General features: G+C 41.0%; 1 protein-coding gene across 5 annotated transcripts; it reads right to left on the bottom strand.

Annotated features, from left to right (window-relative positions):
• Positions 1 to 948: 948 nt before the first annotated feature.
• Positions 949 to 26,249, bottom strand: mta3 (metastasis associated 1 family, member 3). Of its 5 annotated transcripts, none has more exons than XM_034213003.1 (19): positions 25,960 to 26,249; positions 23,449 to 23,516; positions 22,158 to 22,251; positions 17,792 to 17,918; positions 17,525 to 17,588; positions 16,986 to 17,103; positions 16,353 to 16,455; positions 15,585 to 15,684; positions 15,304 to 15,492; positions 14,074 to 14,148; positions 12,934 to 12,992; positions 12,671 to 12,789; positions 11,688 to 11,845; positions 10,314 to 10,536; positions 8,621 to 8,713; positions 8,370 to 8,531; positions 7,818 to 7,849; positions 7,608 to 7,726; positions 949 to 2,365 (listed from the first exon to the last, which is right to left on the bottom strand). In XM_034213003.1, exons 1-19 carry the CDS (start codon positions 25,985 to 25,987, stop codon positions 2,194 to 2,196), a joined length of 2,103 nt encoding a protein of 700 aa, XP_034068894.1. In that variant the 5' UTR covers positions 25,988 to 26,249; the 3' UTR covers positions 949 to 2,193. The 5 variants fall into 5 exon arrangements, with proteins under 5 accessions (XP_034068894.1, XP_034068907.1, XP_034068915.1 ...); XM_034213016.1 differs by having other exon boundaries at positions 7,598 to 7,726; positions 25,960 to 26,248; XM_034213024.1 differs by lacking the exon at positions 25,960 to 26,249 and adding an exon at positions 25,805 to 25,828.
• Positions 26,250 to 26,408: the final 159 nt, after the last annotated feature.

The following is a 26,408-nucleotide window of genomic DNA, read 5'->3' as shown; positions in this document are numbered from 1 at the left end:
GGCTGATAGTCGTATTGAAAAGTGGTGCAAGTAATGAAGAGAGCGTGTGAGAACTTCCCAGGGTGCATGTGGTGACTGTGGTCACTGAGAGTCCAGCACAGAATGCTGCGTTCAGGCACCTCTCACAAAGCTCCGAATTTCAACTTCAAATGAGTATCTATGGCGTATATGTTTTAGCTTTCTCTGTACAGGATCATACTGAGGAACCTTTAAGCAGACAAGCCCATACGTCATCTTTATTAATGGGGTTAGCCATTTGAGGTAAAAAAAAAAAAAGCAGGAGTAAAGTCTAAACTGAATGAAAATGTAAAATGTCAAGAAAACACAGCAGCAAGGTCCATTATGCTCTTTGAATTTAAATGTTCTTGGATTAAATAACGTTCAGATGTCCAGATACATTTGGGCACTATAGTAACAGTAAAAGTAAAACAAACTCCAATGTGCAGCGGTAACACATAGGCTATGTAGAAAGAATGACATGATGAACATGTCTGCTGAGGCTTTTCTAATCCCCTGAAGTCCCACATGACTAGCTGAAAGACAAATCCATTTACAAAGTGTCAGGTTCGATCTAAATATTTTCATTCACACTCTGCCTTTTTTATTATGATTTTCACATTCAGGGGCAAGGGAATTTCTGTATAGAAAATATGATGAAAACAAATAAATACAGCAGTTGACTCACATTTTATCCCATTTTAAAGCTATGAATGAAAAACATTTCACACACACACACACCTAAAACACTGAATTACCTTGAGGCAGACTAAGCTTCCAAGAACATGATTTATATCCTGAGAGCACTCATCACTCTTCATCACTGTTTCAAATCATCATATCTTTTGAGGGTATTTTCTGATGTCCACACACAGGCCACAGTGTATATTATTTATAATGCTGGCTGTCAGGATGTAGCACCACAAAATGACACACTGAGACTCGACACCATCATCTTGTATTGTGTTGTTTTATTATTATTATTCTCATCATATTCATAATTCAACACATGACACACAGGAAACACTAACATAAACATTCTGAATGAAAGAGAGGAAATCATCAGCGGAGGCTCTCACCTCAAAGACATGCGTCGGCAATGCCAGTTTAAAAACTCATAATTAAACACACCTGAAGGCTGGGTTTGTTAACCTGGCATGTTTGAGGCAACGCCCTCTGGCAACATGCAGAAGGAACTGGATGGACTTGACAATTGGCTTTAAAGAACAATGAGGGAATATTAGCAAAGAGCTCATGGAAAAGCCTCAAAACGATGCCGGTGCATCCCAGCCTTGAGGAAAGTGTGACAGATCCATGCCCTTTTCTGTTGCAAAGGAAGTGCTCTAGTACCCATGTTAGGGCTAGGTAGGTACAGTCGGCCATAGAAATACGATGAGTAGATTTACAGTACTTTAATGAGATATACCATATATTATACAGTGATTCATCACAGAGGCGTATCATGTAAGCTCTCTATATCTTTGCCTTGTTATATTTTCAAGCCTGCAGATTTGTAAAGTAATGTCACCAGGTCATTATTATTGAACACCAGCTCCAGCTCCTTGATTTAAAAAGAGGGTGAAAAACTGCAGGTAAAACATAATTAAAAGCAGCCATTTTTTAAAAGAAAGGCCGCTCGTTCAGTCTTCTTAGTGCATTCTCTTTTTAACGTCAGCGTTGGACACTTGCCTCTTCTCCAAAATTGAAAGAACCCCACAAATGCAAACCCACCCCCCACCCCAACCCTAATCATAATCCAACCCCATGCCCCCACCCAAAATAACTTTATACAAACTGATAAAACTTCACAACAATTCACGATCAACACAAAGAAGTCACATAAAAGATCTGTCGTTATGTCCAACCATAAAAAACTAAGAACAGCACATGGCTCAACATCCCCTCGCTCACACACACACACACGCACACACACTCTCTCTCTCTCTGCCACACACTTGCATGCACCCAAATATTTACACCTGAAAACACATTCCCAGGAATAAATTCAGGCAGCACTTGCAGTCAGGTCAGGTGTTTCTATTGCATCACGGCTCATTACATCCTTCTGTTGCCATCTTATTTTAGAGTTCAGGATTATTACGGCGTTTTAAAGGAATAAAGGAATTTAATGATAGAATATGAGGTGAGAATCTGTTAGTATGTATGCAGCAGGGGGGTCAGAGGGTCAGTGTAGGGTCAGTCGTGGATGACGATAGGGCCTCGCATCCTCAGGCTGGGGTGGGGGTGCGGAGGGGCGAGGACCAGCCCCTGCGGCAGGCCCTGGGTGACCCTGCGCAAGGTGATCTGCTCGCATGGCTGCCGACAAGCGTGCCTCAGCTGGGTGCGGGACAGCAGCCGCCTGGCCCTCCTGGAGGGAGGGAGACGACACAGGGCATAAGTGCACATGAAGATATACAGATGTGAAAGCTCCTTCTTGACCTTGGAGACAGTAGAACTAGTATTATACAAATAATCTCACACGTTTGCCCAAGTAGCCTAATGTTTCGAAAGCCAGGAATACTTTTTTAAACCAACATTGATGACAGGTTTGTAAAGTGTTCCGGGAAAATTCTGTGCAATGACAATAAAGTAGAATTTAAAGGTCCCATGTCATGCTTTTCCGGTTATTACCCGTCCCCTTGTGTGTTATGAAGGTTTTTATGCATGTCAACGGTCTGCAGAGTCACAAACCCTCAAAGTACACCCTGTAGCGAGTAAAACTCTAACACAGAAAATACCTATATGCTGCCCCAGAACGCCTCGTTGGATATTTCTCATTTTCCATTGTTTGCTTCCTGGGTTCTGTGACGTGCCCAAATGGACCAATCCGCGGAGCACCTCACACACCAGGATCGCTTGGCTAACTAACAGGGAGTCCATTGACTTGCGTAGAGCTCCCTGAACGCTGGTAATAGGCGAGTTGGGATCACGGAGAAATGCTCTCCGCAGACCCATTCTCACAGCGTTATAAACCTTTTTCTTACTCAATATCAAGCCACACATTGTTTTTACTTCGGCTGTGAGTGTTTGTGTGTGCTCAGGATGAGTTTCGCTGTGTCTCGCTGTATCGCCGACCCGGGAACCTGTCCGCTCCTCGCAGCAGCGAGCCTCGCAACGTCCCGACCAATCAGAGCACACTGGGCTCACAGGGAGGGGGGGGGGGGGGGCAGGAGCTCCAACAAGCCGTTTAGGACAGAGAGTGAATACACATACTATACAGAGATGCTGTATGAGAAACCAATGTGGGTTTGGAAAATTGTACAATATAAATCTATTCTAGTAGACCTCAACAATGGAAATATGATCAGTAGAAATGGCCATGACATGGGACCTTTAATGTAAATAGGCCTTGTGGTGATTTTGTACTGTCAATCAAAATGTGCAATTCAGATGGTTCTTTAGCTTTTAGGCAATGCAAGGCTAGCCGTTTACAGTCTTTGTGCTAAGATAAGCTAACCAGCTTTTGGCGGTGGCTTCATATTTAGCGTACAGATAGGAGAGAGCGGTCTTTTTAACTCTCAACAAGAAGCATAAGCAGATTTCATAAAATGTCAAAAATGTTTTAACATTATACGGACTATGATTGCATGCCTGTGTTATGCTTTCAGGAAATGTGTGCTTTTAGAAATGATTTTGTATTTACAAATGACTTTATTTCTTTATATGTTAACCAGGAAGTCTTCTAGATACACGTTATTTTCTACAATCCAAAAGGGAAAAAATAATTATAATATATATATATATATATATATATATATATTATAATAATAATGTAATGTAATTCTTCAGAAAATATAATTTGAAGGTGATGTTTGAGAGACTGATATTTAATAAAAATACTGGCCATTAGTAGCAAATCATTGCATTTTGTGTATGTTTGCAATGTGTTGTGCCATGCATCTACCCTTGCAGTAAATCTAATAATTCATGACTGCATGTTTATGTTAAAGCAGCTGAGCCTGCGGATAATGTTTGTCTAATAAATTATTTATACTAGGCTGACCAAAGGCTTGATGCTTTGAGAACAGCCTGCGGTAAAAAGGGCTGCTTCCACTAGAAACAATTATGAATCTGGCATGGGCTGTGGGCTTTATGCGACAGCTGATTTGTCACGTATGCTTTTGGTTTACAGGTACTTTGACAATGATGTGCTACTGGACTGAGGTAATTAATCACTCAGTTTGCTTGTACACATTTTGAGATTAGTAGACCATTGACTCTTTAGCGATGTCTCCTCTCTGTTGCTGTTTTCTGCATATCCAACAGGAAACTAAAGAGAGAAGACTACTGTGGTTTAAATGATGACTAAAGTTGAGTTAAAGGGCAACAAGTTGAGGTTCCAGGCTGTTGAGAAATTCATTCAAACAGCCACTCTATCTTGTTTTCTGTGGTAGAATTATACTCTGTTATGATTCAAGCGAAGGGGTTACTTCTCTGCAGGATTTCCAGACTTAAAATGAACTCGCTGCATTATCAAGACTCAGTGGGCTTTGTGCTGTGACGGAAAGGCTCTGTCAACAGCCCACATGCAACAACAGCACTGCATAGCCGCGGGGTGCACTCTCTAGTGTTGGACACACAACTAATGGGATTGATTCATACACAGACAAAATTAAGATACATAACGAAAACATATAGTTTATTCATGCTCTCCTTCAGGCAGAGGAGAAAAAACACTTTCAGAATTTCTTCCTCTTTCTATGTCCTGAACCAGAAAACACATCAGTTTCCTCCAGATCCCCAGCTGTAAGACAAATGTGCGCTAGAGCACTCTGGAATTCTCTGCAAGCATACCTGTAAAACCAGGTATAGTCAAAAGGCCTGACATTGTATGAAACAGTTGTGCATTTTACACATCATTCAAGTATAATGGACCCATTTAATGCACAGCATGGTCTGCTTAATGTCACTTAGAGCTAGAGTTTGAGCCGAATACAAAGCGAGGAAGAACAGAGCTCTGCTGGCTCATTATCTAAAGCTCTGCTGCGTGTCTGTTCAGCTGGCCATTGAGAGGAGAAAGGCAAACATGTAAATCCATGCTCAAATATACCAAGCTGTCTCATTTACATTTCTCTTTCGCTTACTCTCGTTCTGGGCTCTAATATTCCTCGTTCTTAGAGCTTAGCTAAAATATTTATTTTTCCAAATTAAACTTTACTGTGGGGAAATTCTCAGATTGGTACTTTTAGTATCAAAAGTACAAATGTTAAGGACAAATGTCTCCTGTTACTGATATATTTGAGTTTGATTATGTAATTCAGTGGTTGCTAACTCGCCTCCAAGGGGTCCCAAGACAATTTGTGAGATAATTAGGATCTCATTAAGAAGGGGAAATGAAATGTGCCAATTTGTATACAGATTATATACCATGAAGATTTGACCTTGATTTGACCTTGTTGATCCTGAATTTACATCAAGGGCCACCAGCAGGTTGAAATCGTCACATATCCAGTGAGTTATATCTTTATATGAAATGGCCCAAGAATAAATCTTTGTTTGATTCACAGTTCTTTCATCTAGTGCCTTTCTTGTTGGATATTGGATTGATTGCCATGATATATTCTATTAACATTTCTGGTCCCCTAAGGTTGACTCCTGTCTTTGCTGATCCTTTGTTGATCCATCATGACTTTCACATTTTGTGGTTCACAGTGCAATATCTTGGCAGCTAGATGGACCGCCATGAAATTGTATCCGGATTGTCAAAGTCTGCTATAGGTTGAATCCCAATGAGATCCTCTGACTGGTCAAAGCCGTCTATTATTCAGTAAAATATCTCATCGAGTAATATACTGATTGGCCAAACATTATCAGGTATCTATTGTTTTATTATAACATATTGTCATACTGATATTTTGTACAAACTGTAAAGTCCACTGAGACAAATGTAACATTTGTGATATTGGGCTATATAAATAAACATTGATTGATTGATTGATTGATTATCTGTGTGCTTTGTCAAACCCTTGCAAAGAAACATTTCCCTGTCTCTATTTGTCTCCTCCCTGAACATGTGGGAGTGATCTCTCACTCCTTCCTCCTGTGACACTCTGCGCTCTTCCTCACGCTGAGGAAAAGAAAGGGGAGGAGGAAATTAAGCTTCCGTTCATATTTCATTAGCAGCCGCCTTTCAGAGGAGAATCTATTAATACCTTTTATTCAGAAAAGCATTTATTGTCTCTACAGGGAGAGCGGTTAGCGGCAGTGTAATATAATAAAGGGACAGCCTTCAGAATGACATGTCTCTCACACATACACACACAGCCATGTTGATATTGGTGGTAAGTGAGTGATCCATACGAGAGCAGCCCCGGTTAATGGTGTAATGATATTTCCACTCCTGGCTCCTCGTTGGCCCATCTGCACCAGTTAGCCGCGCTGATCGGTGGGGGGGCGATGGGGGCCGGGTGCCATGGCTCACACACAGGCTTAATGAAAGAACATCTTTCTCCCTCACATACACACATGCAACATTGATCAGTATGTGCATGTGTGTATGAGCAGGTGAGAGAGAGTGTGTGTGTGTCGATGTATGTTGAGATAAACAAATAGAAACTGATTTTCTATGTGTAAAACGTAATGGCATGTTTATTCAATTACAACATAATGTGTGCCGAGTACACAAAGAGAAACAAACCATCAAATGAGTCCTTCTGCGGTTTGGCTTTTTTGAGACGTTATCAATATACATGTCTGCCTGTATTAGAGTTCAAGCAAGTTATTTTTTGTACATCAATACCAGCTATTTATGGAGGAGTTGGTTTTATTACATTTTCATTATTCAGTAAGAGTGTATCGTAAATCTTACATTTCTGCCCACATTTTTATTCAACTTGAGTCTTGAAAAAAAGCAAATATCTCTACAAATGCAGCACTTTACACTCAATTAAAGGCATTTATCAGCATACAAACATCCTCAAAATGACATAAATACCTTTTATTTTAATTTTTAGGCTTCATCTATCAATGGTGGCCAAGAGTATCCGAACCAAATTTGATGGCAATCTATCCAAAAGTTGTTCATGCGAGGCTGTAGAGGAGAGTGTTACAATATAGAGGACACGATTCAAGGTCCACCATCACCATGTATAACATTGTCAAAGAAAATGTATGTTTGATGTATGGTCAGGTGTTCAATTATCCTCTAAACACTATCCTATACCCTGGAGATTTTGTCTATTGGCATAAAAGTACTTAAAATCATAATAGAAACAAATATAGACTATAAAATACGCTCAAAGTTTAAAAAACAAAAAAAGCCAATATGACCCTGGTAAGCTTCTCCTCTTGGATAAAAAAATGTCTTCAGATAAAAAAGACGTAATTAAATCAATCGACCTAGGTGCTTTTACCATTATAATTTTGGAAAAAAATAAGCACTTTTATTGATATTTTTTAATCTATTTTAACGCTGCAGGCTCCCCACTCTATTTCATATGAATGACTCTAACTGTGTGTTTCTGTGAGCACTACTCAACTGTCTGAGGTCACCACCTCTCAATTCTTCTTATTTTCTGTTGTTCTCAGCATAACTGGCTTTTTACCTTGACACACACACACATACACACAGTCAGCCAATCAGAGGTTATAAAAGTGTCACCTTTGCTTACCTGGTCTCCCGGGTAACAAGAAAGAAGCTGTCATCAGGGGCATCGATCCAGTTGGGGCGCCTCTTACGGATCGTCACTCCTCCCCGGCTGTTTCCACTGCTGCTGCTGCGGCCGTTATGCTGCCAAAAGACAATTCAAAACAATGTTAATAGAATAAGCTGGGACTCAGTTGTACCGGGTTTGTTTAAAAGCAGAGTATAAGACACCCACCAGGGGGGGTCCACCTGTTGTACCAGGGTTATCTGCAAAAACAAAAGAAAGGTGCATGAGGGAATCTGTCACTTATGAAAAGTATTGATTACTTTTCCTTCAAGTGGTGCAACAAATGACTGTTTCAATTTCAGTAAAAATAGAGAAGTTACCAATAAATAACAAAGTGTCAGACTGAAGTTGAATCATCCAATTTATCCAATTGACCCCCATCTGCTGATTCGTTTTCATTAGAATTAGTTGTCATTCTCTCCAACGAGCTAGTTTAGATAAGAAATGGTAGAAAAGGTTATCAACTCCGGGTGTATTTCCACTAATTTGATTTGATCAAGCAAAAGGATTAGGACATTGGATTAGAACAGTCTGGTCCCCAATGTTCATTCACATCATTTTCCAACTTCTTATTTTTTGGGGGGGTTAACAGATATTTAACAAGTAATGACTTTTTGCGTCGAGGCAGGATTAAATTAAGCAATCACACTCTTATTGAAAAATAACTCTTGATAACTTTTGTGGAATTGAGCTGAAAGAAAAGAGCATCTGTGTGTGTACCTGAGCGTCTGTCTGGCTCAGCCCTGCTGTGGTGATGGTAGCTGCGTTTTCCCAGCATGCCGTGGGGGCCGTGTGGGAGAGAGGAGAGGAGGCGTCGAGGGGGGGGCGTCTGCAGGCCCGGGGTGCGGTGGGAGCGAGGGGCTTGGGCTGCTGGGCGGGACTCTGGAAGAGACACTGGAGCTGCATCAACTGGCTCCTATAGACCATCTGAATATTCTAGTTATCATTTCAGTAGATTATGTATGATTTACCTAGAAACTGCACCACACTGGTAAGAGTGCTCCTCTGGGGGGCTCTGGTTTTGGGAAGGCGAGTCCCCTGCCCTTCTGAGACCCTTAACATATCTAAACCAAACACACACACACACACATTATACAAACCACTGCAGACAGTCTCTCAGACTATATCTGCTCTTTCGTTCTACAAGTGTAAGACTTGTGACAGAAAATAGAATTGTGTATGAAAACGGAAATAACCTCCTTTCATTGTGAAATGAATTATGCATGTTTCAAATCCCTCTACGGTGTGAATGTAGTGACTTATTTCACGGATGGTATGACCACGCAAAATCATATACCCACATGCACATTCACATATCTAAATACATGCTTACATGCACACACAAACATTAATATTGTAAGCACACATACATTAAAATATGAAGGTCAGGCAGAGGTTGAGTCCATGCTGTAGTGGGGGGGGGGGGGGGGGGGGGGGAGGGGTGTCTTTATGGTTCCTCGGAGTGTGGTGGAGTTGATGGACAGATAACACGGGACACATGAAGCACAAGGACTCAGAAGAGATGCTTTCAGGTGGGATTTTATTGGAGGTCGACTCTCACATTCACACAGTGATGGAATAAAAAGAAAAAAAGAGCAAAAAATAAGAGGTCGAAGATGAGATGAGGATATTGCAACAGCTGTTAGAAAACTGTGGATGGGGAGAAATGGCAAATCATGTCTGCAGGATTCACAAGCGAGAAAAGGCAACATGATTCATGTGATTGTTGCATGATTTGAACACAGGAGAACAGCTGAGTGGATGGCATGGCGAGGGAGGATATGATCCAGTTGATGACTCCGAATGGGTGAGACTGATCAAGAGCAGCTTCTTATTATTGTACCGAAAACAAAAAAAAGTCCTAAAGCTTCAAGCTCTCGTCTTTCAAGTTTTATCAGTGCAAATTCATCTAAAGCTCATTTTCAACCCAAACACAATTCATTTTACACACATGATTAGCAGCATGAAGAAAAATGAGTGCGCAAAGAGGAACAAAGGTGGTGATGGGAAACACACTGCAGCTGAGGTTCAGTATTTACAATAAACATTCAGTGACTTGTTCTGCCGTGACAGAGTGGGCACGCCTGCACCAGGGCGCCGTGCAAAATAGAGCTTCTCTTAGAAAATACATTTTCTCTACATCTAACTTCAGCAGGTACGCGGCTCAGACTAGAATATGAGTTCTATCGATTACAATCTATTAGTTAATAAAAGCAAATTCAGTTACTATGCGTGTTTTCAAAGGGTCTGCAGCTGTGATCGGGGAGAGTAGCCCTGTTTAACCTCTACATCTGTGTGTATCATTCCAACAATGGCTTTCAGTTCAGTGACCAAGAACCACAACAGATAAGAAAATAAAAATATATGAATGAAAAGATGATCAAACTCATAGTTATGAGGACAGGCAGTCTTTATTGGAAACAGGGAGTGGGAGAATACAAAAACCAAAATAATAATAATAACAATAATAATAAAAACAGAAAGAGACAGACAGGAGGGGCAGATGGGGGGGTTGATGGTGGGGCAATCGGGTGAGGAAGGTTGGTGTGAGTGTGTGTGTGTGTGTGTGTGTGTGTGTTTCTGTATGTCTGCATGTGTTGTGTTTTGTCTGCAGGTGTGTGTGTCCATGTGGCAGAAGTTAGGAGGAATTTAAAGAGCTCTTACACTCTGCCTTTATGGCCCCACAGTTAATGGGGATAAAGGGCCGGCGCGCTGCGCGGCGCAGCCTGATGACATCACGGCACATGTGCCGGGCCAGCTTGGTGAGGCGGGTGGCCTGCAGCAGGAAGGCCTGCTTGGTCTTCATGTTGGACTTGGGGCTGCCGCTGTTTCGCATGGGTATCATGTGGTTGGACTGGCGAGCAGTGTGGCCCCGAGAGCGAGGCTCCTGGGAGGGGGAGAGAGGGAGAGGCCGCTGAATCAAGCTGAACTGATCACTGAGGCTGCTAAAACATTAAAGGTGGTTTGAAAACCTTTTATCTCAAACAGTTTCTTACTATGAGCGATGTGCTTCAAAGGCATGGAAGTGAATACAGTGTTTGAAATACAACACCACTGAGAGAAGTCAACACAAGTTTAACACAAACAAAATACTAATATCTTAGCATTTAAATATGAAAATAAAAGGAATATAGTCCATTATAACAATAAATCCTACCTGCGTGAAGGATAATGGAGGCGTTAACTCAGCTTTATGGTTCTTTTGGAGGCTGCCGTTTGTTGTGCTGTTATTACTCAGAGGCGATTCTAAAATATTTTCCACCCTGCTTATGTCACTGAGCGAAACTACAGCCTCCAAATGACCGTATGATTCAGCTGAATCGGCATTTTATTAAAAACACCGAAAATGAAAACTGAACATTATAATCTTCATGAAGGAAGGATTGAATGCAGCGCTGTTGTATCAGACTGTATTAGGCTGTTGAATCATGCTGATAATGCTGCTGCAATCCATTTATGCCAGCTGGTTTCAGGGGTTATGTTGTAGTGTCCGCAGGCTAAGAAAAACATTATGGGAATCATTTGATTAAACAGAGCCATAATTGATGGTTTTAATTACAGAGTTAGTGTCTCTGTATTGAATTGTATGCAAATGAATCCCTAAAATAAAAATAAACGTAGATAAAAAAAAATTGGCCAATAGAAGAAATTGCTGTAATGGAAAACAGAAATAAAGCATAATTCTTTCAAATAAAAAGAAAGTATTTCTGTCAGCATAAAAAGGGGTAAACTACAGCATGGCAGGTGACATACAAACTAAATCCCTCTCTCACTTAAAGAAGAGAAAGGTGTGTAGATGTATTAACAGTTAATATGCAATATACAGAAAGTTTAGATTTGACAGAATAATTGATGTTAAACTTTACTGAGCTGCAGTTGTGTAGTGCTATGCTTTATAAAGCATCTTACTTTGGGATACAACTATTTAGCAAGAGATAAGGTGGTTTTGAATGTTGCATGAAGAATGCACTATTGTTTTCAGAATCTTCGCACATACATCGCATGTTTTTTACATGTGTGCATTCTGGCGGAGCTTACAGTAGGTACTGGACTGGGGGAGGTACTCTCCTCTGGGACCTCGGCTCTGCTTGGCATCTTCAGGCCTCCGTACTTCTTCCAGTACATCCAGCAGGAAACGCAGAGGCGGCACTGCATGTTGGGAGGGCCCCACGAGTACCACTGGGCCGACTGCATGGCTGTTAACGCACACAAACACATCATTGAAGGTTAGAAGCATCGCTGCAGAAAACTGATCATCCACCCTGTTATCAAATCCTGATTTCAGTTTTGGTGTATCAATGGGGGAGGAGTTTTAACCTCAATATGTTTTAAGTATAGGTCACTGACAAGAACATACATTTAAAGTGTTTTTGTGATTCTTTTTTGCAATGCTTGGACTCAAATTGGTCAACGGCTGGTTTTACAAATACAAAAAGATAGCGTTTCTGGTTGCTGCTTCACAATCAAAGCTTCTGCCAGACAGCTATTGTAAGGATTATTTTGTAAAGCGGCTTTATCAGCCAGTAGCCATTGGTATTGCTTCTATTGAGACAAACTGTAGCTTCTTCGTGAACTTCACAGAAAAGTGTGTGCTAATTTTTAGGAGTGATTCCTATAATTCATCATTTAAGAAAAAGCCAAACATTATTTAAATGCTTTTTCCTCTGGGTATTAACATTGTAAATGTGATCATTTCGAAGTATGAGGATATTGCTCATTTTCACTATTTTCTGTCAATTTATAGAAAAGAAAAATCCAAACAACTGTCAAAGTGAAGGGAGATATTGCCCATAGTAACAGCTGTCGGGTTACATCGGTAGAAAGGCAGTGAGGGTGAAAATAAAGGGAACGTATCTCTTCCAGAGCCAGAAGATCTCTTAAGTGAAGAATAATCACTGCCTCAGTTTCCCTTCTATTTCTTATTGACCCGTGCTCAGCGCCCATGGGATTCAATTTCACAGCTGCCGTGCTCAAACACTCACTCTCACACACACACACACACTCACACAACCAAAACTCACTATAGCAGCTCTCGCAGGCTCTGCCCCCGCCTGCTACATGGAAGGCCCCGGGCCCCGCTCCATTCACTGTCGCCATCTTGCCATTGGTCAGTGAGATCTGGTTGGGGTTGGGCTTGTTACTGCCAGGGAAGAACAGGAGGAGATTTAAGGAAACAGACAGCAGCCGCATTCTGCAGTGCTTTAAATCAAGACATTAATTATGCATTAAAAGCCACGGTTGCGGTAATATGCAACCAACCTCTATAAATGTGAAAGCGACTTACTATGTGGGGATATAAACCTGCTTCAGTTTGCTCTCTGCCTCTGCTGCCTTCAGTCTCTTCTGCTCAAAGAGAAACACAGTGGATTAGGGCTGTCCCGAATACCATTTTTCGGGCTCCGGATATTCGGTAGTAATCAGGAGTGAATATTCGGCGCACGCTTTACCACGTGTATTTCGGTTTATTCAAGGCATTCATTCTGTTATTCTACAGTATTGTTGATTTATAGTGTAATTTGGCTTGGCTTCCTATTTTGTATGGACATGCTTTTATTTTGAAGGAGAGTTAGCGCTGTTGAAAGGAAGTTGTTGTTGCTATGGAAACAACGTGATGGAGAAACGGAGCGGAGATTGACAAAAGTAATATCTACATATAAAGACGGAGAAAGTAAACGATAACGTTTATGTTAAGTGTTAGCACCCCCCAAAAAAGAGGCACAAGCTCTTACGTTGATATTGGAGATTTCAATCAATTTAAAAAAGAATAACGAAATTGAAAACCGAATAGTACTCCAACGACCAAATATTCGGGTACAGCCCTACAGTGGATTTATTCATCAGCAACAAAACATATCTGAAAGCTGTGTCCCTACTTATCAACTATTACTTAAACTTATTTGACAACTTCCCATGCTTTTTCTGCACAGAAAATCCACTCTCCTCTTGTCAAAACAGCTTTATAATATATGTTGTGGCTCTGACACCTTTTTGACAGAAAACATGCTTTCTGATTGGGGAGGTGCATGGAGTTTTAAAGATGAGTGCATTTAACAGGCTGGGAAGGTACACTGAAAAGATGCTACTGAGGTGCAATATCGGAATTGTAGGATCTAATATTTCTGAAGTTTGAGTCATTGTAGAGACTAGTATTGAACATTTCTTTGCCTCTGCTATCGGTTTCGACCATTATGTTCAACATGCAGAACATACTACAGAAATATGTTACATATATGCGGACATATACACCAAACAGCACATCAAAAACATAATTTAAGACCCTGACACACGACAATATGTACAGATAACTTTTCAAAAATCTTTGTTTTTTCTGTTCTCATGTAAATTTAACGGGGCACCTTTAAGCCTAACCTAAAAGATACAAATGTTTATATTACATTATGTGTAAATCCTGAACGAGTCTCACCTGTTGCACATATCTGTCTGTGGTCTTCCACATGTAGTAGTACTCGATGATACTAGTCAGAGACTTCCATGGCAGCTTCACAGGAGGAAGTAATGAAGAAGTGTGAAGACAGGGGAACAGAAAGAGAGACAGAGCAAATTAATGATATTAATATCTCATGTTCTCGCCATCTGGGTGCGAACGCCTTCATATATATTCATGAGAGGCAACGTGACCACAGAGGCTGAAAGCTAGCGTCTTTGCTCAGTGCTGAGCCCCAGACCAAAACACACTCCCTCACGGACACACACACACACAGTGATTCACACATTTAATAAGTATTCATGAGCACCTGGTGCCTCCGCAAACACCCATATCCTGCCTTTATTGTAGAGTACAGGTAGAGTGGGTAGAAAGAGTCACCCCCTGTTGGCTTGAAAGGCGGTAGTTAAAATTGGTGATTTTAGTTTTCCCTTTACAGAACTGTGAATCGTGAAGATTACAGCTAATTCTAAATGTTCAACGTTTTTCCGCTGAGGAGGTCTCAACATTTATAAAGAAACTCTTGAACATACTTATGCAGCATAATCAATGGTGCATTTATATGCCAAGTTAAAAAAAAAAGCAATTTTCCACAAAAAATCAGCTTGTCACAGAACCTGTGCTTTTTACTTAACTCTTGCTTCTGTGATCACGTTTAGTATACGCAGCAGCCCACAGTGTAAGTTCAATTTCAACGGACATACATGAATAAACAAAAACAATAAAGTAATCAGTCAGTGAAGAGGGAGATTCCTCACTTAAAGGGTGAGCATATATGCCTACTCTGAATAAGAAAATAAATCATGCAAAAATAACCATAAAATGGAAGCAGGATCTACATTGTGTAATACATTGACTTTACATGTAATATACTAAGTTAAAAAGAGGATTGAGTGTTGAGTTACTATTGTAACAAACTGTTATTGTTTCTCATCTTAGGACTGGATCTTTAAAAATGCAGCATGTTTATCCTGTTCTTCTGGTTTCATCTCCTCATCAAGTTAAATAAATCTTTCAGGCATTCACATTTTGAGTCTAGAGGGGAAATCTTAGCCTCATTTCGGCCTGACTGAGTTATTGAAAAACTTGTGTTTGCTTCTTATTACAACGACGTATATTATAACACTAAGACACTCCTGAACACAGAATAGTGCTTGTGTCCGATATGTCGTTAAACAAACCAGAGTTCAGTTGCAAAGACAAACTTACAAAGTCTTGTCGGATGTCGTTGAAGTCTTTTCCGTATTTCTCTAGTGCCTCTTCGAACATGGCGGCCTCCGAGGCGCTCCACTCCTCCATCTCATCCCTGCAGAGCACGGGGCCGCCGGCCGGCACCAGAACACTCAGCGCACTGGACAGGTCGTAGTTATGGCGATGCAATGTGTCCATCGCATGGAACTGCAATTGTAAACAAAGAAGGGGGGGGGGGGGGGGGGGTTACAACTTTCCTTCAAAGTCCAAATCAAGTACTGTGTGCGTCTTCTACTAACCAGTGTGATATCTCGTGAGGCTGCGGCTGCACTCATGTGTAAACTCGGCTGTCTGACTGAGCTGCTGCAGTCTAACGCTCGAGCAAAGGTCCCGACCGCTCTGAAAAAAGTACAAACACCCATAAACAAACTTAAAGAATATATTTATAAAATATAGGTGTTTACAGAAATAAAAGCAGCTGCACAGCTTCCAGTAATGAGACTAAACCAGGCTGATGACTCAAACACAAACTACATTATTAATGCTGTTTTCGTCCAGTTTAGAAACCCAAACTGTGATGAATTCTCATATACTTTTGTTTAGGTCATAATAAAAAGTTACTATAATGAACTATACTTTGGAACCATCCCTCAATTAACAACAAGGCACATATATTACATTAGGGATTATATTTGCAATTATTCTTCCACAAACAGAAAAACAACGGCTGAATAATGCAACGGTTAGAGCTGCAAATTGAATGGGCATGCTGCCTAGTTTTACAGTTTAATCTGAATTCACGAGCAGTGATTAAAAGTGTGGTAGAAGCGCCTTAGATCTTATTGGTTGTTTTTCTTTGGGCACGCTGGAATATTGAACAGTCTACAGATCATCTACTTCATGCACGAGAGTTAGGATATAGTGAGAGTTTCAACAAACATAACAAATAGTTATTACTAATAAAGTTACTGCAGCATTATTATGGATAATCTGTATTTAGTGGCATTTCAGAAGTTGCAGCTGCAGACTGGAGGTTCATAACATGCTGTCAGATGTGAGTGTCTTACCGTGCCACCACTAGGAATTGGTCTATCTGTTTGCTGGAGAGCGGACACTCTGGATACCACAGCTTCTCCTCCAGCTTGGACTGGTCCCTGTCATCTGCCTCACCTGCAGCACACACAGAGGCAACAGCTTACACACAGCACGGGCCAAAGGGGAAGAAACTGAACAATATAGAATAAGATATTCTAATAATAATGAACTACCCGTGAGATTACCACATCAAATGTCCCAGTAGAGCTAAGAGATTAAACTCAGACAATTTGACTCCAGACACTGTTAGAGCTCGGTCATGTTTTCAAGCTGGATGTGTGAAAGAGGATTAAGAGTCAAGTCATGGGACAGTATCATTTATTATTCTCGTCCTGGGTAGACTCGTATAAACAGAGAGGGTCAGTCATGTGCTTGCACTCTGACTACATTTACAGCGGATTATTTAAAAAGGCAGCTATTGTCCCCATTTATGAACAAAGAGTGTATATTCACAACACTACCTTTCCCTGCTGTAACCTTTCGAGTCCAGTCGCACACAAATACACATATTGGAAATGTAGATAATGAGGCTAGAGATTTGACATGCTCGGGTGTAAACAATAAAACCTGTAATTGTACATTTAAAATCACATGTTCTGACTGACCCTCTGGTAGCATTTCAGGTACGTCTGCCTGAAAGCGCGGTCCCACTCTGATTTCTCCTTTGTCGGCCAGAAGGGTTTTCTGTGTTGGGTCGTACACCAGCGAGTAGAAGAACGTATCCTGAAGAGAACAACACACACATTTTAGAAAGGCACATGGTTTAAAAAAAGGCTCTAATGTCAAACTCAATGTCTTCTCTATTATACATAGTTGACATTTGTATGTAACAAAGATACCTGCTGCTACAGAAAAATTACTTTTCTCTAGCTGAAATTACATGTACGGATTTGTCTGTCCAAGGAATAATAAATGTAATGTTTTAGCCATGAGGTGTTGGTAGGACCAAAAAAGTAATCAAGATTGGTGTTAAAAAAATGATACTGCACACAATATTTTCCTACATTGTATAGACTTAACGATAAATCAAGAAAATAATCAGATTATTAAACAACCAAAAAGTTAACTTTATCAGTGAAAACACAATCTGCTATAAGCACAAAACAGCAAGAGATGACAACTCCAGTTCTTTTCTTTGGCCCACCTCTTTGTCAAGGTATGAAAGAACGGCTTCTGTCTCATTCAATAACGCTACACTGCACTTCCCCCTGAAAGAGAGAAAGAAAAAGAGAGGGGGGGGGGACAAGCACCGTGTTAAAACACAGGAAGTGGGCAGCACTAGATTTGTCAGTTCATGGCTGGATGAATGACTATCCATGGGCACTGCCTGCAGATGAGATGTGAGGTTCAGAGTGAGTGAGTGAGTGAGTGAGTGAGTGAGTGAGTGAGTGAGTGAGTCACTGTAGAGTACCTGATGTGTGTTGCAGGTAGACTTTCGTACTGCCGGGAGAGAAAGAGCTCTCTGTGGCGAAGCTGGTGTTTCTGTTTATCTGACATATCTGTCTCTACCGGGCTCTCCTTCTCTTCTTCCAACTCCTCTGCAAAGAACACGACAGAGAAAAAATAAATAGCTTGAGCTTAATGGTGACAAATAACAGACTGACACATTATCAAACTCACAAATGGTCTCAGCCAAACTCATCCATTTATCTGTTCGATTTCATAAAACACCACTTACTGAGCTTTCTTCTGCAGACTCCTAAAATGGCTCTCGGAAGTTTTACAGTCAAACTACTGCTGCCGTCCATTAAAGACATGCACACTTTTATGCCCAGGACTACTTTAAGAAATTACATTTAGGAGAACACAGTGTTCATCCATAAAACTGGATTAGCTGCAGCCAAGTCGCCACAAAAGACTCAGCAGCTAAACATTAGAAGTTGTTGTTACACCGTGTAGGCATACACATAGTTGCCAATAGCAGATGATGTATATTTATCTCCTATAACACTATTTGTTTTCACTCTATTACATCCATTTTAGAAACAGATTTCCTGTTTCCTCTGTCCAAATATGTCACATTGCAAACTACACAATGCTTTTTCAAAAGGTGCTTCATATTGTATGTCCGAATAGATTTGGAAAGCCCCTCCTGCCAGACATTTGTGATATCGGTTTGTGGGGGGCTTCGTGTGACAATTACTAAAACTTTCCGACACCGACGATCCGAAATGTACGCCCACTTCACAGCGTGATTGCGGAGGTGAGAAGCTGTCAGGGTTTGAATTTTTTTGTTCCAGTCTTGCCAACTGCATCTGTCATATTTGATGTGAACAACACCATGAATGTCTTCCAAGAGAGACTGTCTGTAAGAGTTTGCCTTTATAGTCAAACAGTATTGCATTTCCCCCCCCCCCCTCTCTATGTGGACCAGCTTCTCACCCTGCTCTCATTGTGGCTGTTTAACCAAACCCATTGTAAGTGTTAGACAGCATGTTGATGTGTACATTTCCACTCTAAGAGGAATACCCTTAAGGCAGGTGTATGCTCAAAAGTGTATTTAGTGGTTCTGAATGGGCACGCGTAGGTTAAAAACCTTCTGTCATAGTTAGTGGCAACATGTTATGGGAAACATGACACTCTTTGGGTTCTTCAACAAGGGCATTCAAGGTGTTTCTGTTGTTGGTACACAAACTAAGTGTTAAAAAAAGAGTTGGTGAGAGCAGTTCAAATCCTGCTTATCTCCAACTTACACAACCATGAAAAACAAACAGGGTCAATAAAATATATCTAATCTAAGTGTGTGAACTGGGCTTGGGGACAGTTCATTTCTGAAAAGCAATAAAACCTTTGGAAGTTGCCACTATTTCCAACATCAGATATTTGGGAGGGAAGGAGATTTCAGACGATGAACACCCCCTGATAAACACTTCAGATGCAGCATTCCAAACCCCTCACTGTGTCTCTGATTGGCTCAAACAAATGTAAGTCCCTTCCTTTAGATTTTAGTGTAAAATAGACTCTCTGATTCCTGTATGAGTTACTGTTCTTACTTTTATCCAACAGATAGCAGCCTTGCTGTTTTCTGATATGCTCTGATTTAATCTGCTGCTGCTGCCGTTTCAAATGGAAAGCCTTTCACTTGCAAACCACTGTCAGGCAACTGCAGGAAGTCCACCGATTGATTCTCTTGAGGTTAGCGACTGTTTGCTAATTCATTGTGGCAACATTTCGTCAGTGGATGAGTAAATGCATGCACCCAAATGTTGCAAAGTCAAAATAATAAAAAATGTATCTAAGATAGTTTTAGGTGGTTTTGAGAGCAGCAAACACAAATGTTTTCACTACTATTGGCAAGCACTTTGAGCACCAGGAAAAGCACTATATAAATAACATCTATCATTATTACTATTTTGTTAGGGAGGCAGTCACAGTAATCTCAGCGGAAAATACATTAAACTCTAGAAAAATTCATTCAAAACTGTTTGCACGGATTGATAGCAATGGAACATTTCTATTTTTAAGATAATCTGAACCATGGCTCTATAATCCAAATATTTAACTGTAGCTTGGTCATAAGTACAGACAGTTAAGATGTGTTAGCTATAATACTGCACACTGATTTATATGTGTGTATCACATTCACCGTCTGTCCTTTTATTTTCCTCCTGAGCCATAAACTGTGTGACTTTTATTTTTTTACAATGCAAATTGGTAGGCAACGCTAAATGGTACTATTACAGTATCTTCTGAGAGCAGCTGGTAGACGACAGACTCAAAAAAGCTTGTGGAATTGGCACTGTGCTGCGATGAGTGCATATGTCCATGCAAACTGTACGGTTCATATTTTAATGCTTTATGTTTACAGAGTCTAGCCAAATTAGCACAACTGGTTTTCCCCAAAGTTTTTGCCGATGGGAACTTGGGTCCCCCTCGCAGCGAGGGTGCAGTGAGCCGTTTGGCTGATGCAGAGCGTAGTGCACGTGCTGGGGTGTACAGTTTAACCATGTCCTGGATGTAGGAAGGGCCAGATCCATTCGCAGCATGGTACGCAAGTACCAGTGTCTTGAAGTGGATTCTAGCAGTTACCGGAAGCCAGTGGAGGCAGCGGAGGAGCGGAGTGGTGTGGGAGAATTTAGGAAGGTTGAAGACCAGACGAGCCGCTGCATTCTGGGTGAGCTGCAGAGGTCGGATGGCACATGCAGGTAGACCAGCCAGGAGGGAGTTGCAGTAGTCTAGGCGTGAGATGACGAGAGCCTGGACCAGAACCTGCGTCGCTTTCTGGGTCAGCTGGGGACGTATCCTCCTGATGTTGTAAAGCGTGTATCTGCAGCAACGGGTTGTAGCAGCGATGTTTGCAGTGTTCTTATCCTAATCATCCTACTCAAAGTTCTGGGATTGTATTGGCAGACGTTTCTTGTTTTTATTTCAAGGAAGTGATCAACAATTAGTTTTATTGAGACCAAAGGACAAAATGAAACACCACTGGAACCAGTTAGAAGGATTCCAAAACAGTACAGGTGTTATTGTGATAAAAGAAACACTTTTCATTTTCCTCTTCATACAGGCTCAATCTAATTCTCTCCCTCCTGGTCATTGACAAATGTATGTGGACTATAAATATGAATAGCAGCATATGTTCAAGTTGCACTGGAGCGTCTATTTATGTGATTAAATGGTTTCACTATGGAGCCGTGACAGACATGAAAAAAATAATAATGATATTGGTGATAAATGTAACAATGTGCACAGGACGTGCTAAGTGGAAAAGCAGCTGGAGACGTCTGCTTGACTGACAGGCGGCATAAAGCCCATAATTACATTTTCCACACTATGGCTGGCTCAAAACACAAAGGAAAACCATACAGTTTTCGACTGCTCCAGGAATATCTATTCATTAGTTCAGAATTGACCAACAATTTTAACAATAGATTCATCCTTTGAGTTATTCATGGTGTTAAAATGTAGAACATTCCCAGATTCCCACTTCCCAAGTGTGAAGATTTATAGATGTTGTTTGCTGCTAATACATTTCAGTTGGCCTCCAACCAACAAATTAATTATTTATTTTTTAGCAATTAGCCTGTAGGTTAATTTCACAATTGTCTGATTAACCCAAATGTTATTTTTAGAATCATAAACAACAGAGAAAAGCTGAAAATGTTCCCCTTTTGTGAAGGTAAAACCAGGAAATGTTTAGCATTAAAATGTAAGTTGTTTCTAAACTATTATCTGTCTATCAGCTACCTAACTGATGTGTATTGTACCGTCTCCTTCAACACTGAATTACTTTAAAAACGGTACTTTTATTCACATGTGACACCTGAACAAAAAGTAGTCTTATGGCGCATTTCCACTGCAGGCCTCGCTCGGCTTAGTACGGTATAGTTAGGCCTCGTTAGGCCTTGGTAGGCCAGGCTCACTTTATGCTGTGTTTCCATTACAGTTTAGTAGCTGGGGCAGTAACTATAGTGACGCAGTGTAGGCGGAGCCGTGACGTCATCTTAAACGCGAACCACAGAAAAGCAACATTAGCCGTTAGCTGTTAGCACTCAAGCTCACAGCTCCTCATATCTGTTTAGAAACTAGACAACACTTAAACAAGTACAAACCACAGACTGTCTGTGTCATGGTGAATACAGTAGCTGGTTTATTTATGTCTGTAGGCCGTTGTTGCGAGTGTGGACGGTCGGAGCATATACTGCGTTAGCTTAGCCGAACTCCATTCAGAAAACACGCATTTTAAAAACGGGCCGGGTTTGGCACGGCACGCTTAAACCGTGCTACGCGCTGCAGTGGAAATGCGCCATTAGTGAGCGACAGGAGTTACTACTCACTTGCGTGTTTGTCTGCGAGCTGGATGAGGCTGTGGGAGATGTCTCTCCTTCTGTAGAAACAAACCACCTTGGCCTCCACATTTCCACTGGCCGTCTGAAACAGAGAGCAGAGGTATCCAGGGTGAATGAGAGCAGTGACAACACCTCCCTGCACAAACCTCTAATTTCCCAGGAGACCTTGCTCCTTTGTGTGCACATCAGGCTATGCTGCTATGACAGGCTGTCCAGGGCAGCAACAGCGCTTTTGATCAAATCATTGATTGATTGTCACGCTGTGTAATTAGGCCGACAGGCTTAAGGACTCAGCCTGTATTAAATTCCGTGTCAAAACTGCTTCCAACTTCTGCTGCTTTCACATTGAGCTTTTAGGTAAGAGCAGATGTTTTTTAGGACAGTGTTAACCTGAGAGATGTGCAGAAAATAAAAGGAATGCATCATTACAAATCGCAATACAATGCAACACCAACATAATCTACAGCCACAAAAATGTATGTCAATTTTGATCAACAATTTTCTTTCAGCCACAACAAAAAAAAAGAACAAAACAAGCTTCATACCGGCAGCATCTGTTGGAGGGTGACTGTGTTACATTGCATCATGCTTCAATGAGCTCCTGTTATTTTGTCCACCCCCGTTTATCACTAATGATAACAATCTACTGTGTACACATATGTACTATATGTTTGTGTGACCTCTTTCCACCCACACCATGATAATGTATCGGAGTACAAATGCACACAGGAAAAGCTCTTCTTGTTATGATTGTTTTGGGGTCACCAGTTCCCTTTTTACAGAGACAGAATAAAAACAAATCCTGAGGTCAGAATTGAAGTTGGATCCTTTGCCGTGGGTACTACTCTTTTCTGACACGCCCATTAAAGATGCTTGTCTAGTATTAAATAAAAGTTAGCTTTGGTGTGTTCCTAACTGACATAATTGATACTCATCTAGGATGAAGTAAAAACAGGAAGCATCGCCAGATCGGCCACTGAGCTCATCTTCTATTCAAAGCTAACTGAGCTCCTGAAAAGTTCGTTACAGTATCCCCCCCCCCCCCCCTACGCATTCAGGTGTGTCCAGTGATATCTGTGGCAGTTATGAGGCTGGTTATCACCTGTCAGGTTACCTTTTATTACAAACACTTTTTAGTGTTCACAAATTGCAAACACACGCACACACCCTTTCAAAGTGGGGGGTGGGGATACAAACAGGGAGGAATCCTAGCTATTCACCCTCAGGCAATAAACGGCATAAACACACACACAAAAGAAACAAACAAACACTTCAGTACCTTGTTGAGTTCTTCTATTCGCCGGATCAGGTAAGGGTTACTGGAGGAGTTCTCAAAGAATACATAATCTGCAAGAGAAAACATGGAACGATCACGTCACTGTATCAGATTACCGAAAGACTATCCTGTGGGACACATTGTGACCTCTTTTTAGCTAAACCTGTCAAATGGAATGACATTCAATAGCTCACCGTCATAAAGTTTTAATTGACACCGTCAGAGATGATTTAATACGTAAGAGGAAGGAAAACCCCATTCGATTTTGGATAATATCTGAATCACAGGGCATATACTCAAATGTTGCTTCACTTTTGTCAACATTGCGAGTTTAGATTTTTTGTGATGTATTCATCTTGGGTCAGAATAATCGCTTCCAGACTTGAAAAAGTTTACGCGAGTGGCCCTTAAAGTCTGAAACACTTGGAAAGCTGGCGAAAGCTTAGTACACACTTTCATGGCTCACCCGATTGGTTTCACTTGTACTCTGTTGTTAGGCAAATAGGCTTCCTGGAACACTGAGCAATAAAAACAGGACTACTACGGATTTTCTTTGAAACACCTCCATGTTGTTTCCACATTACCACTCAAAGCTCGTTAACACATCAAAGTCTGAGGATCGTCTCGCCAACTCTGTAAATGGGACCATCCATGGAGCACATACTCCATCTGCCTATATGGAGGTCTTCACTATCCAATCTAGTTAGACAATAAGTTTACCATTGATGTTTTAGTTTGCACAGGTATTGTATAGAAGACAATATCAACCCTTCTCTGACAGTGTCAACAACGCTATACATTACAATCCTAAAAGTAGAATTAAATTGTATGGTTGTACCTTATAAAGTGAACAGGATGTATATGCTCAACAACCCGTTTTATTGCACCACTAACTCATTCCTAGCTCCCTGGGTAGGCTGAGAACCAGGAAACTGGCTGAGCATAAAGTGAGAATACGATTTCTTTTAAACATACCATTCATCAACTAATGTTTCACTTCTATCAGCAATTGTTACATCTAACGGTTGGTTGTAAGAGCCATTAATAGACGGGATAATGGATTGAGCAAGCATCACAAACAATGTCTATTCCAAGTCAAACGGGTTCAGGCAAAGGTGATTATATTTGACTGCAAGGTCTCCAAATCCTGTGAGACAGTCACCACACTGTTATGATTTTGTAAGATAAATACATTGAGGACAGAGATATATTTCAGTCAAACTCACTTTACAGAAATCTAGCCTGGTTAACCTCTACCTGAGCAGAACATACAGTAACTTAAGAAAAGTTCTGAACATGGCAAATGCTGTCTTAAATATTATCATAACTATGCTCCAGGCACATACACAAGTCAGTTAAGAGGTCAATATTTTACAGTTGTCAAGGTTTCATACTACAATTCTCCACGTCTGGATTCACAATGTTTATCCCCAGTTGTATTGTTGAAACAGAAAGAATTCCAGCCCTGGCATGTATATTCTTCTCTTATGTTGCACAAACTAGGACGAGCTATAGGTATGAACATTTCCAAAAGACTAGATCCAAATCAGATGTGTTATTATTTCATTAAAACAACTGAATCATCAAACTTCATCCTATGAGTTGCAGTTTTCAAAGAGTACCTGAAGGCAACAACAGAGCTGAAAGAGGTGACCATAAGGACAACAAGCTGATACATATGGTAACAACATTTATACAAACGGTTGCCAATTACATCAAATGTGCAGAGATGCTTCATGTTTAGGTGACATGGCAAGCTTATGAGCCATTTAAGATTAATTAATATGGATGTGAATAAAGATGTAAGTGCATCCGGAAGCAACGACGCCATTAATCGAGACTGTAATTTGATAATGAATTACAATACACTGCTAAGAAGCTAACAAGCCAATGTGATAATGAACAGTTCCTCTAAAGAATGTAGGTGGACATTGTGGCAAAGCCGGGTGTGTAATGTTACCAGGACTGTGAGATGCATTCCTCTTAAAAGTGGTACAGGCGCCACAACTGCAATAATGCTAATCAGTGAAGCCATTGCTGGTGCTAACGTTAGCTAAATAAGGTCTCGTACTAATGGCTGCATGCCAGAAGAGGCAAATACAAAGGCAGCCTCACACTGTCCGTGGTAACATTTTAACAACCTTTTGAACACATGTCTAGTTCAGTAGTGCTACAGTGTGTCCGTAAACTTGTATTCCTTGTGCGGCTATCAGAAAACCAAAGAGCAACAAGGGTGCCGACAATTGAAACATGTTTACATTGTAAGCTAGCCATTTAGCAAGCTGGCGGCTAGCTGCTGTGGCCACGACAGACGCGAGGCCTGACCCATTTTGAATCCAAAATATTTAGAAACGCTCACCTTCCTGCGGAAACTTAACGCACCTCTGTACGTGTAGCACAGCCGTATCTCACTATTAGGTGCAAACAAACCAAAAATAGCGCCACACAAATCCCAGGGGATGCAAAACTGGAAGGGTTTCAGTTTGATAAAAAGATCCACATTGACATACATACCTCCGACCCGGTACATGTTGGCCGCCATTTCTGCCCTCCCGGAGTGTTAACGTAAACCATAAACTAAGAGAAATACAATAAATTAATAAAAACAATAAAACTCAGTATTTTAAAAGGTAAATGGTGCGGTGAATTATGATCGTCGAGACTCCGGATGTGTACCCAAGCGGGAGATTTTTTTTTGCCAAATCAACCCCCCCCTTCCTCTAGGATTCACAGTACCCTTTACAATACAGTGAACTCACGGCAGCCAAAAGAAGTCGGATCAACCCGAAAAACCGCTGGTGACGTTGAGAGGGGGGCCGCGCACTCACATGCGCGCGCACGAACACACGCACACACAGTTACCTTTATCAATCCTGATGATTACCTTTAAAATGTGTGCGTAATTTATTCTTGTTCCAACTTTTTTTGGCATTTGCGTAGCCTGTGGATTTAGGCTACTTAAG

Source organism: Gymnodraco acuticeps, unplaced genomic scaffold (assembly GCF_902827175.1).
Source record: "Gymnodraco acuticeps unplaced genomic scaffold, fGymAcu1.1, whole genome shotgun sequence".
Lineage (NCBI taxonomy): Eukaryota > Metazoa > Chordata > Actinopteri > Perciformes > Bathydraconidae > Gymnodraco > Gymnodraco acuticeps.
This window is presented reverse-complemented; position numbering and strand designations above follow the sequence as displayed.